The 20,039-nt window shown below is 38.6% G+C and overlaps 1 protein-coding gene across 1 annotated transcript in view; it reads right to left on the bottom strand.

Moving 5' to 3' along the window:
• Window positions 1-20,039, bottom strand: part of ASTN2 (astrotactin 2) — a 1,115,013-nt gene that overhangs the window by 732,438 nt on the left and 362,536 nt on the right. The window contains 1 exon segment of the mRNA XM_020990605.2: window positions 19,221-19,328. Coding sequence (XP_020846264.1) covers window positions 19,221-19,328 — 108 coding nt within the window.

The following is a 20,039-nucleotide window of genomic DNA, read 5'->3' as shown; positions in this document are numbered from 1 at the left end:
GCAAAAAAAAAATTGTTAACTTTTTGGATATTTGGAGTAATGAAAAGTAAAAAATAAATGATGACAAAATTATGAGATTGTCAAATTGGACAAATTATGATACCTTCGACAGAAAAAGGGAAATTTGGAAGAGGGGTAGGTTTGGGGGAAATCATGAGTTGCTTTGTACTTGTTAAGTTTCAGATGTCTCTGGGACATGGAGTTGGAAACTCAATTGGCAAAACAGCATAGAAACTCAGGAGAGAAACTGGGTCCAATTACATAGATCCGAGATTCAGTGGCATAGAAATGAAAATTAAACCCATGGGAGCTGACGAACTGGACATGTGTATTGTGAGAAGAGTAGGGACTCAAGGAATACTCACAGATAGGGAACATGATATGGATAATGAGCCAGAAAAGGAGACTGGGAAGGAGTGGACTATAAGGCAGGAGGGAAACCAGGAGAGAAAAGTGAAATTAAAGTACAGAGAGGAAAGGGTTTCCAGGAAGAAAGGATCATCAAAAGTGTCAAATGCAGCAGACAGGTTAAGAAGGGTGAAGACTGACAAAAGTCCATCAGGATTGGCAAGTAGGGGATCATGGGTAACTTTCGTGTTAAATAAACCTTTATCAGTAAGCTTGAGTACTAAATTTCCACCGGTCATTTCTATGAGGAAACATGTTCCAAGTTTAAAACTTATTTAGAAACTTTCAGAGCACAACTTGTCCCTAGACTAGAAAGTGAAGGCAGTAATAAAAGGAAGTGCTACAGAGACCGAGAGTACTCTGAGTGTTTAAAGCTGACAGGAGCATAAGTGCTAGGTAAAAGCTCTTGGAGAGCTATAAATAGCCAGTGGAATGACCCTACTCCTCTCTCCTTCCCATGGGGGGCTATGCCAGCTTTAGCTTTCCTGGCACATGAAAGCTTCTGAAAGAATTGTTTTCCCAGGAGCTTTTGGCTGCCTTATGCATGTCAAGGGACTTTGCAGTTTCTAATTATCTCCCTTTATGTTCAGGCTGAGACTTGTTAATACAATAAACCAGCATTTCCGGGACACACTCACACACAGAAACATCTCAAGGTGTTTTACAAGCAGAAGATCATGTTAAATCAAATCAAATACCAATTAAAGATTAACAGCAATGCTAGGAAGCTGTTATCTGCCATCCAGTAGTGGCCTCTGGGGCAGCAGTGAGTTTCTACCAAGCAAGAGTTATTCTCCTTCCAGCCCAATTTACTCTTTCAGGATCTGTTGGCCCCAACAGTCTGTGCCTAAACAAATCAATGCTCTCTTCTTAGTAGTGTTCCCAGGTGCCCTGTTTTCCCAGTACTTGGCCCTCTCTGAATGCTTCTCCTATCACTGGGCTCAAGCCTCCCTTCCCAAATTCCAGTTTGCCAAAACCATGATACAATTCACTTCAATCTGCAAGCCATTCAATAATAGTAAAAGCTGACATTTATATAGTGCCTTTAGGTTTACAAAGCATTTTACAAACATTATTTCATTTGCTCCTCATGTTCTAGGGTTTCCTTCTAGCAATAATTGCAAGGATACGACTGGTCACAGCAATCTATTTGAATGCCCATGTGGGTAAAATGGCAAATGGGAACGAATGCTGTTGCCCAGAAGAAAGTTTCAAGTCTTCAGGGGGAGAAAAGGAACAACAATAATAACAAAACAATAATAAAAAAAAGGAACAATAATAAAAAATGAATTTTATGCATTTTTTTTAAAAAATAAGAGGCAAGGTTGAGTAATCATGCTTCTAATTCTCACTCATGTCTTTTGTGTTTCATTCTTCATATTAGTAAAATGGAGAAAATAATATATTAGTGCTGGCTGCTACTTCACAGTTGGCCAAAAGAGTACTAAAATTGGAATCAGAATCAAAAAACATCAAAGTAGGAAGGATCTTAAACACCGTCTAGTCTAGAACCATGCCTAAACAGTGATCAACTTTATAACATCTCCAACAAGTGGTCATACCATATTCCTTTAAAGACTACTGCAAAGGACTAATTCTTTAGTTTCAAAGGAATCTCTCCAGATCAGAGGTTCCCAAACTTGTTTGGTTAATCACCCATTTTTCAAAAAAAAATATACTCAGTGCCCCCCTGGAAATCTACTTTCTTTAACCTTTTAATGCCTTTTTTTTTAAATTTGCATGATTTCAAAAAATATAAAATATATTATATATACAAATTATGTATTTTTAAGTAACATATCTTAAATTTTATAATTTACTGTAATTTTGTGGGGTTTTTCCTGCACTGAAATTTTGATAACTCAATATCGTATCATGTAACCATACAGCATCATATTGTAAACAAGTCATTACACACACATATTCCTGATGATGCATGCTGGACTTCTCCACAATGTGAGACATGCTCTCCAACCAACACTTGCTTGCTAAGACCTGTCGGCAGACTTGACCACTGACTAGTCAAAATTTGCATTTTGTGCGTTTATTTGGAAAACAATGTAATCACTATTACTTTAACTCTGTTATACAATAGATGAACATGTATGCACGGTTTTTAAAAATTTTCTTCTTTTCTTTTCTTTTGCTTCCACTGCCCCCTTATTTTTATTTAATGCTCCCCCAATTGCATTTGAGGCTACTACCACCCTCCCCTGGATTATGGTATCACCCACTTTGGGAACCCAGTGATAATACTAATTCTTAGGGAATTTTTCTTTGTACAGAGTTGAAATCATCCTCCATAACTTACACTCATTGTTTCTGGGACCAACTAAAATATGCCACATCCCTCTACCATGTTCTATCTCATTTCTACTACATACTACCTATACGACTTAAGTCACTTAAAATCTCTTCATTCCAATTTCTCACCCAAAATGAAGGACACAGGAGTAAGTAGCCCCTAAAGTACCTTCCTTCTCTGAATCCTTTATTCTTCATGGATTTTATTCTTCACCCCCTCCTCATTTCTAGCTTCCCTGGCTTCCTTCAATCAGCTAAAAACTCACCTTTTAATCATTCCCAATTCCTCGTAATTTTAGTACCTTCCTTTTGTTGATTATTTCCAATTTATTCTGTATATATCTTGCCTGTGTATAATTGTCTGTATGTTATCTCCCTATTAGATTATTAATTCCTTGAGAGCAGGGACTATCTTCTACCTTTCTTGCCATTCTCAATTGATCCTGGCACATAATAGGTGCTTAATAAAAGTTTACTGTCTGACTAACTTCGAAAAGTCACAATTTCATACAAATTACATTCTTGTTATTTTATACTAGAAAAGTGTTTCTTAATCTAGAACCTGTGGATTTTAAATATGTACACATAAACAAATATATATGTATTTGGTAACTTTGTTTTAACACAATTGGTTTACTTCATAAATTATGTATTTATATTTTATTTATATTTTAAAATATTCTGAAAAGAGGCCCACAGGCTTCAAAGGGGCTTATGGCATGCAAAAAAAGTTTCAAACCCCTACTCTAGAAGATAGCATATGTTTCTAATAAAGTGCTATTCATTATGGTATAGAGGTGAACCTGGACTCTCAAAGCCCACACAATTTCTAAAAGGCCCAATCAAGATGAAAAGGCCTAGAGGGTGTGTCCAAGGTATTTATATAAGCCTGCCACTTGATGTCCACTGTAGCTAAATGATAAGAGGATCACATGTAGGTTGGCTACACAGAGATGATGAAGTTTTTCACTTTCTACCATTTTGGAAGGTAGGTGTCTAAAGTACAGAAGGGTGGGTATCAGCAGCCTTCAGGGGAGTGGCCACACTAATTAAATAATATTATGCCTTCTGAACTATAAAAGAAAGTTGGTACTACAATTCTTATCATTTTAATTCTTCACTGTGATAATAGACTCCCCAGAATCTATTTTCTGGGTGACAAAAATTTAGCACATTGATATACTCAACTAATATATCTATAAAGAAAAAGACAACCCAAGAAGAAAAGACTTAACATCTCTGAATTCTGCATTCTGTTTGGTTTTGTTGCTCTTTGGGAGGTTTTAAAATCTGTTTCTGCTATATTCTTCTCAAGTCTCAGCTGGTTTAAGACATTGTGGATTGTAACACTGGGTGTATGAAAACAAATGCCTTTTTCTAGGGCACTGTCTTTCAATTACAGATCACTTTTTTTCAGCTTGCATTTTGATAGAGACATCTTGGAGCCTTGTTCCAGCTGAAGGTGAAAGGACATAAAACAGGAGAGAAAGAGTATGGGAGAGAAAAAATGAGGAACAAAGGCGGAAAGAGAAATTATAGACAAGGAACAAGAGGGAGAAAAGGATAAGGAAAGCAGGATAGAGAAGTAGGAAAAACTAAAAATTTACATGGGATTTGGGTAATGGGTTGGATTCTAGAACTCTTGCTAACTAGAGGAGTATAAGCAAATAATTTTCTCTCTTAGTATTTTTTCTTGCTTCCATCTTTAAAATGAAGAGTTTAGACTAGATCAGTTGTTCTTAAATCAGATTTAATAAATTTTTTTAAAGTGACAGCTGTATATCATTACAATTTGTTTCCTAGTAATCCTATGTATTTAGTTTTATTCATTGAAAGAAATTTATCTGAGAAAAGATTCATAGGGTTCACCAGACTGACAAAGGGGTTCAAGACATAAAAAATTAAGAACTCCTAGGCAAGATAACTTTTAAACAATCTCCTGACTCTTACTCTAATGATCCTACAGTGCAGGGGGTAGGGTGTCAATAGGAGAAGGCACAAAGGAAATTATAGAGTTGGAAGGGATTTCAGGGATTGTGTAATCCAGTTCCACTATTTTACAGATGAAGAAACACAGGCTCAGAAGAAGGGCTGTCATTAGCCTGTATGTATGCATCACTTTGATTTCAGAGGTGGGACTAGAACTCACATCTACAGATATATAGTTCCATGATTTTTCTAGTTTTCTTTTGACTCAAGTCTACTATATCTTTGAGAGTGAGCGGAATGAAGCATGAATGAAATGGAAGGATGGGAAGATAGAAAGATGGAAAGGATAAAAGAAAGAAGAACAAGAAAAGGAGGATAAATAGATATGAGAGAGGGAGGCAAAAAGGGATGAACAGAAAGAAAAGGAGAGGAGGGTCTAAAGAGAGTGAGTGAAGTTACCCATGTACATTGAAGCAGTAGAATAAGCTAACAGAGAAAAAAGAATGCTGTAGTCCTGTTCCAAGTTGGGCCAGGCAAGATTACCTGTTCTGTCATCGATGAGAATTGTTCTTAGGCAACTGGGGAGAGGGAGGAGCTGTAACACCTTGGAAATTCTAAATCTGGAATCCTAGGAATGTATAACTTTCCTTTCTTAATACCAAAACCCCTTTACCAGGAAGATGGTTATAGTAATAAAAAATAGGAAGTGACTTTGTAGGTTTAGTTTGAAGAAACTAAATAAGGCTGGAAGACAGCCTGCTCTGGTAGCCCAAACAGTGGCTAACAACAAATCCATAACCTGGTCGTCAACTTTCTGGTGATGAATCTCTCTTTGCTTAGCTAGACTGGTGCTTGGATAGCAGACACAGTTCATGGCTGGGCCTAGCTCTGAAGTACTGACAACTTAATGGAACCTATCCAGATTGTGCTCAGCTTGCAGAGTCTGTAGGAAGCTGAGTCCAGTGAGAGGTTGCAGAGGTCAAACTTATTCTACATCATCATACCATAACACACTAATCACTCAACTTCTCTGTGAAACAATTAATAATCCCCTAAATGAGGGGCAGCTAGGGGGTGCAGTGGATAGAGCACCAGCCCTGGAGTCAGGATGACCTGAGTTCAAATCTGGCCTCAGACCAAACACTTGACACTTACTAGCTGTGACCTTGGGCAAGTCACTTCACCCCAACTGCCTAAAATAAAAAAAAAAAAACCAATCCCCTAAACTTGTGAAGTGGAGAATTAATGACCTTGTTAAATTCCCCTGTTATCTTGGATTGTAGGATGCATTAAACGGACTTTAAATAAAATCAGAATTTCTGAGTGCAGGGAGATCTTAGAGATCACTTAGCATGGCCCTTTCATTCAATGGATAAAGAAAATCAAAAGCACTGAGAGAGGAAATGAGTTGTTCTAGGTCATGAAGCTAGGATAAAGCTAAAACAGGTCTAGAATTAGGATCTTTTGACAACTGATCCATTTCTCTTCCCACTACACCCATTCTACATTGACTCTTAAAGAAAAGGAAGTTAATAATACAAAGGTCCATATTTATACTGAGTAACTTCTCTTTGAAATAGAGTCAGAGCTAGAAGAGATCTTGGAAATCACCTGGTCTGACCCCTCTCCTTTGACAGATGAGGGCACTGAGGACCTGAGAGCTGAAGTACAACCAGTAAGTGTCAAACAGTACCTAAAGACTAGGTCTTCTGATTCCCAGTCCAATGTTCTTGCCACCCAGGGTGCTACCATGACCCCTAGCTCACAATTATTCACAATGGGACTGAAGACAACATAAAGTCCAACCACTTCTTTTCTCTGATGTGGCTACAGGTAATTCAAAGGCCTCAGGATACCTCCACAACTAACCTCCTATTTCCAGTTCACTGAGTTTGGTGACCTCAGTAGCAGCTGCTGATGGCACCAGGCAGCCCCGAGTCCCTTAGTCCTCCTCCACATACATTATCACTTGATGTTCCCAATCCCTCTAACAAAAACTCCTTCATGGGCAGACTGCAGGGAACTATCTATCAGAACAAGGCATCAGCATGTCTGCAGAACGGCCACTGATGTACGGAGGCTGGTGGCATAGGCTGGGATTTTTAATTAGCTTAGAGAAGGAGTCAAGCCCACTCAGATGGAGAGAAAGAGAGATGCCTAACAGATCCATAAATTCGGAACCAAGGACTCAAGGGGGTTCAGGGAGAAAGGGAGGAATGGCTCTCATTATACCTCTTTTTCTCCTTCTTGCACTGAGTGGGATGCTACAATAGAAACATAAGCAACTTCTAACATCATTTTTTTGGTATTCTCCTCTGTACTCTCCACTCTCCCCGAGCACACACACTCACACAGGTCAGAGTTAGATGAAGCCTTGGGGTACTCATATATATCAGCTTGATGCTAAGGGTAATTCCATTCCATTCAACTGAACAAGGATTTATCAAGTGCCTACTATGTGTCAAGCACTGGACTGGGTTATAATATTCATTTCCTTTTCTCTAAAGTTCCCTTAAGACATCAGTCCCTGGCCAGTGTATTTATGCTGAGCTGCCTGGTAACAAACGGCTGGTTACCATGCGGAGGGCGACAGCTAAGCGATTAGTGAAATTTGTTACCCGTGCGTCTCTGAACAAAATTAAATTAAAAGTGCTACTTTGCTGTCAAGATAAGGGCCAGGCTGGTGAGATAATTTTTCATTCTCAAACACTCAATTACCCAGTGAGGCTGGATCAGATATAATCAAAAAAAAAAAGGAAGAAAAGAAAAAAAAGAAAGGGAAAAAAATACAGAAGCAGAGCCTAGAGGAACAGATGTAAGGGTTGTTATCTCTATCAGTGGCCAGGGAAAGTAAAAGAGGCTGTTGCCATGGTGATGAGCTGGACCACTTGAGGTAGATGGAAGATGGAGTCTTGTTTAGATCTGATGCTCCCTAGTGAAGCAACCTTTGGCCTATGGTGTTTTTGGCCTATGAAAGTAATGGTTGCTAGACCAGATGAGTGAGAATGGTACACAGAGGAATCACAGAAGCTAAAAGATAGAAGGGACTATCTAAATATTGTCTAGTTCAGCCTTTTAATTTTACAAGTGAAAAAATCTAGTAAGTAGTCCAAGGCCATACTTGTAGGTGGTAATGGTGCTGGGACAAAACTCCTGCTCATCTTCTTCTCTCTCTCCTTCTTTCTGTCCTTGACCACTTTTTCCAAAGGATCTTCCAAATTCACCTCCTTCCATGAAACCTTCCTTGCTTTTCCTCAGGTTCAACTCTAATAAGTCCCCAGAAAACGTTCCAAAAATTCTTAGTTGATGTGCAGAGTTTCATGGAATATTATAAAGCATTTATTGTCAGAGTAAGAAGGGAATTTATAGAAGAAAGGCCATGAGATTTGGAGCAGGAAAAGATGTTAGAGACTGTCTACTTGAAACCCCATTATTTTATAGGTTCAGAAACTGAGGATCAGTATGGTTAAACAAATTCTCAAAAAGTATACAGGTTATAAACAGAAGTTGTGGGATCCAGACCCTAGTTCAGTAACTACAAATCTAATTTCCTTCCCCATATTTGTTACTGAAGTCTAGAAGAGAGATTTCCTGTTTCCCAGTCCAATGACCTTATTACTGGACCATGTTAGGCCATCTGGCTAATGTGCCCCTGGAATGTAATGTCTTGGTGATTAGGGCAGAAGATGTATGCCTTTTGGTAAGAGGTTAGGACATGACAATATCCACAGATTATTCCTGTTATAGGGGTTAACAATATGACTTTGATCTTACTTCCAGCATAGTCCCTACATACATCAACAGGGGGAATAATCCTTGTAGAGAAGGAGCCCACTTAAATAATGTCAAATCATTTACCATCAGATGTGGTTTTATCTATGGAAATGTCACTGGAGAAGGTGAAGATATTTTGTTGCTGAGCTCTAAGGAACAATGGACTTTTCCACCTGACTCCCAAAACCTCCCTCTACAGGTTGTCTCTCCTTTTAGAATGTGAGTTCTCTGAGATCAGGGACTGTCTTGCTATTCTATTGTATCCCCAGTGCTAAGAACAGTACTTTGGATCTTGTCTTCTAACTACCTAGGATGGAATATATGGAAATATCAAATCAATATAACCAGAGGACTCCTTGGAGGAATAAAGGCAGGGGGAAAATATCAGGTAACACCAAAAATCCCCTCATCTTACCACAAGCATGAATCAGTGCCTGAAATAATCTTGAAACTGTATGATAATTCCTCCTCCTTTTTGATGCCATTTGGCCCAGCACCCTGTCAGCACAGACTTCAAACTAAAGGAGACGGCTGTCAGAAATGAAACTGGAGACAAAAGGCGATAAACCAAACATGTCATTTTTCATTGCTTACACTGGTAAGAGGGAATAATCAGTCTCTTTCACTTTCTACCTTTACAAGAATGCTCAGTGGGATTCTCCTGCCCCCCTTTAAGTGAAAAATATGCAGCACTCCTTTTTCCTTCCAATTTTGTTGTCATTTTTCTTCCTAATCCCAAGGAAAGCTTGGCATGTGGGGGAAAAGTCCATAGGATTAGGGTTAAGAGAGGGAAGATAATTGAGACATTGTCTGGTCTAGTTCCTTCCTTCGATAGCTGAGGAAATGATTAGCAGAGCAGTTAAGGGACTTGCACAAATCATAAAGAGAGTAAATAGAAAAGTTGGGATTCAAACAAAGGGCCATGATTTTGAACAGAGAGGAAAAATAAGAGAGAGAGAGGGGCAAGGAGGAGAAGGGGAGAGAGAGAGACAAAGAGAAAGAGACAGAGAGAGAGGGACAGAGAGACAGAGAGAGACAGAGAGAGACAGAGAGAGACAGAGACAGAGAGAACAGCAAATGATGTCAGGTCCCCTTCTTGTTTCTCTCTGTTTAGAGACTCATAAAAATACCAAAGCTAGAAGGGTCCCTAGGATTCCGGAATGTTAAAAGGGTGTTACAGCAGGAAGCAACCTTAGAATATGGAATGTCTAAGCTAGAAGAAACCTTAAAATATAGAATATTAGACCGATACAAAAACTTAGTTCATGGAATATAAAAGCATAAATGAACAAGACATATGCTGATGTTAAAAAACACAATGTTAGAGCTGTGAATATTTAAGCCAAATGAAACCTTAAAATACTAAATATTAGAACTGGAAAAGAACTGAACTCAGAGCAAAGACTTTGGAGTTGAATAGGACCTGAGAACAATCATTTTTAAGGCTGAAAAAACCTTAAGAGACAATTTCTCTTCATTTTGTGGATAAAGAAAAGACTACAGAAAGGAATTGGTATGCTAAAATAGAGAAAGCATTTAGTAAGCTCTTATGATGTGCCAGGCAAGGTCATATTTTTTTTTTTAGTGACAGTCAGAATCTAGATTTTCTTACTCCCAGTCAAACTAGAAGAAAAACTAGTTAGACTGTTCATTACAAGGCAAAAAATCATTTCCCCCCAGCATATGTCTGTCTGAGAGAATTGACATGAGGCTGGTGTATATAGATGAGACTTGCCAGGTTCTTTTAAGAACAACCCCATCAGTGTAGATCCATAGAGCTTCTCACAGATGTTGTTTTCACATAGCATCTATTTTGTGGCTGTTCAGCTAGATCTCTGCAAGTCAACTGCAATGCTTCCATGACCACTGGACTGCATTGAATCATATTATGTGTCACATGGAGTAATTTTTCAATATGGTCTCCCACTATTACTGCTAGCACCATGGCCAGAGATATTAGGGAGAATGAGTACTGTCAGCTGAATCAGCACTATGGTAAAGGACAGCACCAAGGCTTTTTTTGGGGGTGGGGGGAATTGAGCCATCTTATTCTGTGATGAGTTAGGGAAGAGGAAAGGAGTACCTCATAGCCAGTCAGCATAAGACCAGTTATTGCTGCAGAACTCAGTAATTACTTTCATTTTCTTTAGAAGATGACTCAGATGCAAGTGAGTATTTATGACTTGATAAAATTTGTGTCCTTCCTGTTTGCTGACCTCTGAGAAATAGGCTAGGGGAGCTGAATGTATTTGTGTTTATTGATCCCTGAGCATATCATGTGTTATGGCTATGCTTGGTAAGTCCCAGATTGACCAGTTTTCTAGCATTAGACCTAGGATAAGGCCCAGGGATAGCATGGGACTCCATTTCTGATATAGCACTTCTCTGATATTTCTCTTCATCCACCCTGGGGATGTTATGAGAGCCCCAAATATAATAGTTGAGGACCAATTACAAATGGATTTATGTTAATCGTTATGCTTTCTCCATATCTCCTACTGAAACAGCACACTTTAAACCAATATGTCTGCCATAGAAAATCTATACTCTTCCATCAACATTCCAAGACTTATACAGCTCATCTTTACTACTGAATGCTCTGTGAATCAACATAGTAGGATATTCCACTTTGCTTACCTAGCAGCTTAATCTAGTGGCAATAGTATAGAGATGAGATTCAGGAGACCACCTGAATTATCAGTCTCTAAGCTCTGTTCCAGCTATAGTCACATATGCTGATAACATCTTGATGAGATTTCCCATCACTGAATGTCCTCAAAGGGTACTAGATGTTCAGTGTGTGTGTATGTATGTGCGTGTGTGCATGAGTGTGTGTGTGTATGTGTGTATGTGTGTGTGTGTATGAGAGAGAGAAAGAGAGAGAGAGAGAGAGACAGAGAGAGAGAGAGAGAGAGAGAGAGACAGATTATGCACATGAATATTATGGAGAAGATTCCTATTAAAATATAGGGTAAATCAGATGATTTTTGAGGATTCTTCCAATCCAATCCAAGTCTGTGATTTTTGGTAATGTGTTGAGAAAACTGGTACTCATTGTAGAGAACATCATACCTCAATCCTGAGAAATAGCTAATTATTCTGGGAATTTGATACACCAGCATTCCAGTAGACAAGAAGATATCCCAAAGACATTTTTGGTTTTGCTCAAATTGTTAGCACATTTATTATGTGTGTGACCATTGATGAGTCACTAAAACCTTTGAGTGTTGGTTTCCTCATCTACAAAATGGGGACAATAGTGTTTACATTATTTGTAGAATTGTTATCGAGCTTAAATGAAATGTTTGTAAAATGCTTTGTCAATATTAAGGTGCTAACAATGTCAACTGCTGTTTATATGTATATATGTGTACACATAATCTACATATCCATTTGTGTATATGCATATACATATATATGTATAAACATATTTGGAGTCTAGACAGTTTTTTCCTGATGCTATGTGGCTAAAAGTCCAATATAATGTGATTTAATATAAATTAATCTGTATGAAGCACTTGTTAAGACATTGGGCAGGCAATATAGGTGAGATGGGCTGACTGTGGAGCTATGCCAGGAAGTCAGTGAAATACCAGGGTTACAGTATTTCTAGCTAAGTCAAAATTTCCTTTGTCCATTTGCCTTTAAAAATCATCAAGAATCAAGTGTGTTTCATAGAACACTGGAGCAGAAGTCAAGAAACCTGGGTTCTATTCTAAGCTTTGCCATTAACAAGCTATGTACTTGGGTAAATCACTTGCCTTCTTTAGGCCTTTGTTTCCTCATTTGAGGAAGCTGGATTACACGATTTCTAGTTTCCTTACAGATATAACATTTTATTTTCTACCATTTCGTGTTCTGAAGCCCCTTCTACTTTGGATCATTTATATTTGGGCATTCTATGTTCTGCTCTAACATCTAACACGCTGACATTCTATGAAGCTATGAAGTTTTTCCTAAGTAACCTCTCTGTTTTTAGCTTTGCATTAGACTCTGAGGGGAGAAGGAGTAGCCCTAGTGACAAATCGGACATTCTGGGTACATTATAAATAGCCATTGTATTGAGATTTATCTGGTTGTTGCTGATATGCCCCCCTGTCCAGATCATATGCCCCATTTGATTTCTCATTTAGTTATAGGATCTCATATTCATTGTTTTCTGGATGTAATCTTCATCTTCATGTCTTCCAGATAAACTATCAGCTCTCCAAGGGCAGGGACTCTATTTTCGCCTTCTGAGTCTCCCACAGTATCCCGACACAGTTGTAGGCTTGTAAATATTACTCAATAAACTTAATATAGCTTGAAGTGAAGATTAATTTATAACTGACAACATCCCAAGGAGTGAACAACCATTAAGATACTAAACCAATTCCCAGAACCATAGATTTAGTGTTGGAAAGGACCTCAGATGGCATCAAATCCAAACGTCCCATTTTACAAATGAGCCACTGAGACCCAACAAGGCTAAGTCATTTGCTCAAGGTCACATCACACAACTAATAAGCATCTGAGGTGGGATCTTATTTATACAAACAATGCATGAAAATATCTGCATTACAAAACACCATTTAAAGGGAGAATCTTCATTAATTAAAAAAAAAGAAATTTTGCTTTTAAAATAAACTAATGATGACAGAATCTCAGAATATTAGAACTTCAAAAGACACTGAAGATTACCTAGTCAAATGCCCTCATTTTACAGAGATATAAACTGAAGCCCCTCAAAAAGATTTGTGACTTGTCTAAGATCACTATTAAGTAGAAGTGCAAAGATTTCAACTCAGGCCTTCTGACCCCAAATCCTCTATACTACCCTTTTCTAGATTCCTTAAAATAGTGATATCTCTGATTGAATGTGAAACAATATTTGATATGCAAAAATTTGATTTGTGAACTTTCTATCCAATATCTATTAAATAAAATATATTATAGCTTACATGTAATAAGTTTTATTAGAGGCAGAAGAAAAGAACATTTCCCTCTTTTCATGCTTTCTCTCCCTTTTTTTTCCCTCTTCACCTCTCCTATCACACCCAAGAAATGGAGTAACCTGAGTCTGAGTCTGGTCCTGACTTTGCCTAACAATTTCACTTTCAGAGAGGAAAAAAGAGGTACTGAAACATCATGGGGCATGTCTTGGGCTTGACTGCAGGCCCTTTAACTCCTAGTCAATTTAACTTTCTAGTACATTCTGGTGCATCTGTCATGGAGAGAGATGTTCCTCATACAAGCTTCTTTCTTAACTGTTCGGAAGCAGTGGGCTGGTTTGAAGTGGTGGCAAAGGCGGACAGAGGAGATGATAGGCAGGAAAGTTTGGTTTATTTTAAGGCTTGCAGAAATGTCGCATGGAGACACTGCTTGTCAGGGTGGCAGAAGGGGGCTAGAAGCTGTTCTCCTTCTGCTCCCCTCCTCCCCTTCTCATCTCTGCCATGCAGCTTCAAAGCCTCATTAAGCACATTATATTGCTCACAAATGACAGAAACTACAGCTGAACTTGAGGAAACAAGGTTACACAATATTTGCAAACAGGTTGACGGCTACCAGGAAATCACTGCACTTGACATTCTCCTGCTGCTTGGTAGTTGAGGTTGGTGGTAGTAGTTGTTTTTTTTTTTCCTCAGGCATTTTTAAAAGGTGAGACATATAGAGTTGAGTGAAAAACACTGCAGGTTTCCCTGACAAATTCATTTTTTTTCTCCACAGGGAGAGATGAAAAAAGAAGAGAGAGGAAGGAAAGGGAAGACTCCTTTCCTGCAAAGGCAAGTAACAAGAAGTTACCAGTGATGTTACAGCTCGAAGAATGAGCTTAAATCTGATAAACATTACCCAGAAGCAGAATCTCAGAATTTTGAAAATGTGCCTTAGAATATAATAACAACAATAATTGTTGTGGTTGTTGTTGTTATAACCAGCATTTATGGGACCCAGAACACCCCTGTTAGAGCCTGAGGCTATCTTAGATACTGGGAATTGGCAGAGGACCAAATCAAGTCCTTAGCCTGTTTTCGGATGGCCTGCAAGTTTAAGAAGGGCTCCATACAAAAACAAGCAAAAGGCAGTATTTGCCCCCACCCCCCAGCCAGATTTTGCCTATCCTTGTTATAGACCATCTATAGGACAATAACAGATTATGATTTTATAGTGTTTTAAGGTCTGCAAAATACTTTCTCCAAAACTGTCCTGTTAGATTGGGAACACATAACTATTATAATCTTCATTTTATAAATGAGGAAATGAGGTCCTAGGGAGATCATAGGACCATGGATTTAGAGCTGCAAGAGATCTCAGAGACCAACACACTCATTTTCAGATGAAGAGGCTTAGGTTTAGAGATTAAGTGACTTTTCCATGGTCAACAGATACTGTCAGAATCATCAGGATTTGAAACCAGGTCTTTTGAGTCTAAGTCCAGTGCCCTTTCTACTAGACCACCCTGCCTTTCAAGAGATTGGAGTTGGATGGGATTTTAAGGATCAGCTGGTCCAAGGCACTGACTTTAAATATGAGGAAACAGAGGCAAAAAGAGAGAAAGTGACCTGCCCAAATTTACACAGCTGGTTAATAACGGAACTGGAATTCAAGTCTAGGTCTTCTCACCAGGGCTTTTCCCACAACATTGGTCCAGTCCCCTCAATGGATAGATGACAAAGAGAGGCTAAAGATGCTATCAAGATAACACAGGCAGTAAGTAACAGGAACAGAGAGGTAGAATCCAACTCTCCTGACTTCTTTCAGATTCGCCAATGACCCAGCTACCTTTTGAAGGACTTCTGCTCTATCAAAGGTTGCCTCCTTTAGAACATATGTCATAGGTAAAGAACACAATATTTGGAGTAATGGTATCTGGATTTGGGTCTCAACTTTGGTTCTTACCAACTGCGTGGCATTAGGCAAATCACTTAACTATTATGGGATCTAGACACCTCATTTGCAAAATGAGATGACTGGACTAGGTGGTCTCTAATGTAAGATCCCTTGTAGCTATATTAGTGCTACAAATGACAGCAGCAACAATAACAACAAAAGCTTGATTGGGATACATAGCTCAGCTTCTATCCGCAGGCACGGTAGAGGATTTATCGTGAATTAAGCAGGCATCCACAGTATGATCAACTTGGCTCCTATTCTTTCCTTTCCTCCCCTCTATTTCCCTATCCTTGTGCATTCAGTCATCTCCTTCTCGGCCACAGACACAGCCAGGCTGTCTCACCCTGACACAGAGAGCTTTGCTGACTCACTGCATTTTGAAGGAACGTAATGCTATATGGAGATATGGTTGTGAGAGAAAGGGTAAGGGAGAGATAATGGTGATAAAGGGGGAAAGGTGGGACTAATGAGCATAGGGACGACATATTTAAGGGGAAGAATGCTCATTCCATTCTGAGGCTATATTCCCAAAGTGTCCATGGGAGAGCAGCAGAGGAAAGTGGAGGTGAAGGATGAAGGGAAGGGCATGAGGGCCCCACAGGCTAGGAAGGCCCCATTAAACTCTTACATTCTATCTGCCAAATCCACTTTTAGGTCAGCCATTCTATGATTCAGTCTCTGGGAGACATTCACCAAGTTCAAGTTTGATCAAGAAAATACTGTTTATTTCCATGCATTCTACTTTTATTTGGTGAATGATGCATTGCCATGTACCCTTTACCATAAAAATGAAATAGTACAGGGAAAGATATAAATAAACAACATTTATTATCTAAGAGACATAAGAGGAGAGGAGAAGACAATATCACCTTTCCAATGAGATGAGTGACAAGAAGTCACCTGTCACATCACAGTAAAAAGCAGAGATATATGTAACATAGGAAGAAAGATCAATGACTGTCCTTCTGGTAATCTCCCCTGCTTTCCTTCTCCATTACTTTCTAACTCCTTATTTCCTCCCTGGCTTTCTTGTCTCATCCATTCTGGCTTTCACATCCACCTCCAAGTGGACAATTTGACCAATAGTACCTTACAATTTTATAGCACTTTGAAATTTTAAAAGCATTTTCACATCTATCTTCTTGTTGGAATGTTGCAAATGCCCTCTGATGTATGCAGGGAAAATTGTAAAGAAAACCTTCTTAGCAATGTGAACTTCCTCAAAATAGTATAGAATGGGCTGTCTCAGGAAAGGATAGATCCCCTACCTTTGCAGCAAATTTTCAAGCAGATACTGGATAACCTACTGACAAAATGGTGTGGAGGAAATTTCTGTTGAAGTTCAAGTTGAACTAGAGGGCTTCTAAGGTTTCTTCCAACCATGGGGTTTTGTGACTTTAAGATTTTGCATTATTATCCCAATTATATAGGTGAATAAACTGAGGACCAAAGGAAACAAGTAACTTGCATGCAGTCAGATGTTAAGTCAATGGCAGGGTTCTATGTTGTCCTGAATTCTGGCCCATAATCCACTTGGCCACTCTTCTTTTTCATACTTTCTTACCTAGCCCCTGTCTCTTCCTCCTCATGTTCACTTTCCAAACACAACCTCAAGAATCTTACAGGTTTATGGTTCAATAACCCTCTCAATACTGGTCTCTAACTTGGTGTTTTACCTTGGGATAGTCAATGATCTTTCATTACTATATTCAATTTAGCTTGTCCTTTCTGGTGATGCTCTGTGCAACAAATGAGACTCCATGCAAAAGCCTACAGACAATGGTAAAGAAATTCACTTGACTCTTTTTGGCCATCCCATTTAATATCTAAATCAGACTCTGACTTCTAGTTCCCGGGGCCCGTGCTGTATCTGCACATTGCTAAGTCCAGTATGCTTAACAAACAACAAACAAATTAGATGCAGAAAAGCTTTAACCCCAGTTGGATGGGGGTGATGCATGATAGGCTAATAGGACAGGAATTTCAGCTCAGGAAACAACCATCAGGCAAATTTGAAGAAGAGGAAAAAAAAAGATGAGAGGAAGAGGATTACAAGGGGGGAAGGTATGGAATAGGAGACCAAAGATGAATAAGAGAAAAGAGGACATAAAATTAGGGAAGAGGAGAAAAGAGATTAAAAATGGGAGAAGGAAGAAGAAGAGGGATGAAGGAAGACAGTACTTTTTTAAACAATCTTAATGTCAAGAGGATGACAATTATTGTGAAGGGGAACTGAGAATCAGTGGAATAAAAGCTCAAATTGGATTGTCAGAACAAACGGCAAGCTAAAAATCTTATTTGGTGATGAAAGGAATGATGAAGAACAAAGAAGGGTGAGAATGAGTGAGGAAGAAAGGAAGAACATGGAGAGGAAATCATCTTGCTTTATCAGTGACCTGGATGAAGGCATAGATAGATGTTTATCAGATTCTATGAAGCTAAGCATAACTAATAAGTTGGACAATACAATCAAGATCTAGAAAGACCTCAAGCTTTGGCAATAAGCACATTGTAATAAGACAAATTTTAAGAGATCTCTATGAAGTCCTGCACTTGCATTTAAAAATGAATTGTTGAAAGATAGGGTAGAGGATACTTGACTAGAAAATCATGTCAAAGATGTCTAGGGGACAACACCCAATATGCACCAATAGCATCCCATGGCAGCCCAACAAAATGATATGGCAAGCTACATAAAAAGAGACACATTTGTCCAGGAGGAGGGAGTGGGAATTCCACTGTGCCCTGCCGTGGTCAGAAAACACGTGAAGTAATGTGGTCAGTTCTGGGTAACACATTTTAGGAATGACACTGGAAAACTGTAGCATGTCCAGAAGAGATTACCTGAGACAAGGAGGATATAGAGAATAATGCTATATGACTTGAAGGAAATATGGATTTTTAGCCTGAAGAAGAGAAGGCTTAAAGTAAGGACATAAGATCAGAGATCTAGAGCTAGATGGGATCACAGAGGCCACATATTTCTATCCCCTTATTTTATTGATGAGGAAACTCAGGTATGAAATTTTTTTCAAGTATTTAAAAGTATTATCATGTAGACTTATTTTATTTGGGCTCAAAGAAAAAGTAGAAGTAGTCAGAATGGATGAGAGTTGCACAAAGTCAGATTTCAGCTTGATACAAAGAAAAGTTTCATAAAAGAGATGACTAATAGTGGAAAGGGCTACTTTGAGGAGGCAATAGGTTTCCCAAAATTAGAAACCTTTGAGTGGAGGTTGTTTAAGTACTTATTGGAAGGTTGTAAAAGGGGTTCCTATTGGGTTAAAAGTTGGGTTCAATGACATCTGCTGTCTCCTCCAACTCTGAAAGTCTATGATGCTATCAGGAAAGATGGGAACAAAATAATAGGAGAATGAGTGATATCAGGGAGGGAAGAAGGAAGAAGTATTCCACTATTGTCTATGCCAAAATGCAAATACAATGGAAATAGCTTGGTTAAATAAATGAGGTTAGCCAGGTGGCTAAACTGCTTATGCAGAAACCAGTAATTTGGTTTCATTTCACCCTTTCCTTAACTTTTATTTATGACCAGAAATACTGTTATTATTCTTTCTTTAATTATAATGAAATAATCCAGGTTATAGAGGTCCATTCTCCTCTTGCTTTTATTCTAAGTGCTAGAGAACTGGTAGAGTTATGGGAGACTGGTGATTGAGGAAGGCAACAGGGAGTAGCTGGTGACAGGGGAAAATTCACAAAAAAAGACTGTGAAAAAAAGAAGAATGAATGACATGCCCACCATCTTATACCTGAAAGGCTTCATTCAGATTTGGGATGAATTATAGGTGCCAGTCTCTGGACAGTTCTCAGTATTTGTGTTTCAAGTACTTGAATTGATCCTAGCTTGGCTCACCACCTCAAGCTTCCCTGACCTGAGATCTTTCCCAATGCCCTTCATGGATGAGGAAGCTTACCTTTGCTTCTACGCCTACTCCGATATTGCTCTGTGTAGAAGGTCAGCTGTGTCTCATCATCTGCCTCAGAGCCTGAGTTTCCTTTGGTTCTTCCAAAACCTATTCCCCCTATAAGAAAATTGGAAAACATTAGAATCAGCTTCTTGGACATCATAAACTTGGCAAGTTTTTTAACTTCTTCCACTCTTTACCCAGCATACTCAATATGAATCATAGAACCATCATATTATAAAATTGGAAGAGTCTTTGGAATACAAAATGTTTTAACATTGAACATAGACTGTTAGACCTGGAAAGACATTTATAGCACAGAATGCCTGTGCCAGAAGTGATCTTAGAGATCATATAGTCCATTCATTGAATAGGAAAGTGAGACCCAAACCTGTAAATTGAGGGGATTGAACCAGGTGACCTCTAAAGTCCTATCTAGCTTTAAATCTATCATCCTATGTGAATTAGCTTGTCCAAATCATGCAGCTAGTCAATAGTAGAATCTAGACTAGAATTTGTGTCTCCTGAATATGCTTTACATTATAAAAATAGAGAAAGAAAAAATTTTTTTAAAAAAATGTTAGATATTTCAAAGTAATTCCTTCCCAAACTGCTTAATATTTATTTTTCTGTGTACAAATTGTAATCCAACAAATCTGCTTTCCTCACCCCCCCATCATTAAACTGTAAGCTCCTTGAGGACAAAGATTGGTTCCATTCTATCTATCTATCTATATGTCTGTCTGTCTTTCTATCTATCTCTCTACTCCTTGTATCCCTAGCATTGTATACCCAGACTATGTACATAATGAAGTTCGTTGCACCTGA

This window comes from Phascolarctos cinereus, unplaced genomic scaffold (assembly GCF_003287225.1).
Source record: "Phascolarctos cinereus isolate Bilbo 61053 unplaced genomic scaffold, phaCin_HiC Scaffold_2;HRSCAF=192, whole genome shotgun sequence".
NCBI classification, from domain to species: Eukaryota; Metazoa; Chordata; class Mammalia; order Diprotodontia; family Phascolarctidae; genus Phascolarctos; species Phascolarctos cinereus.
This window is presented reverse-complemented; position numbering and strand designations above follow the sequence as displayed.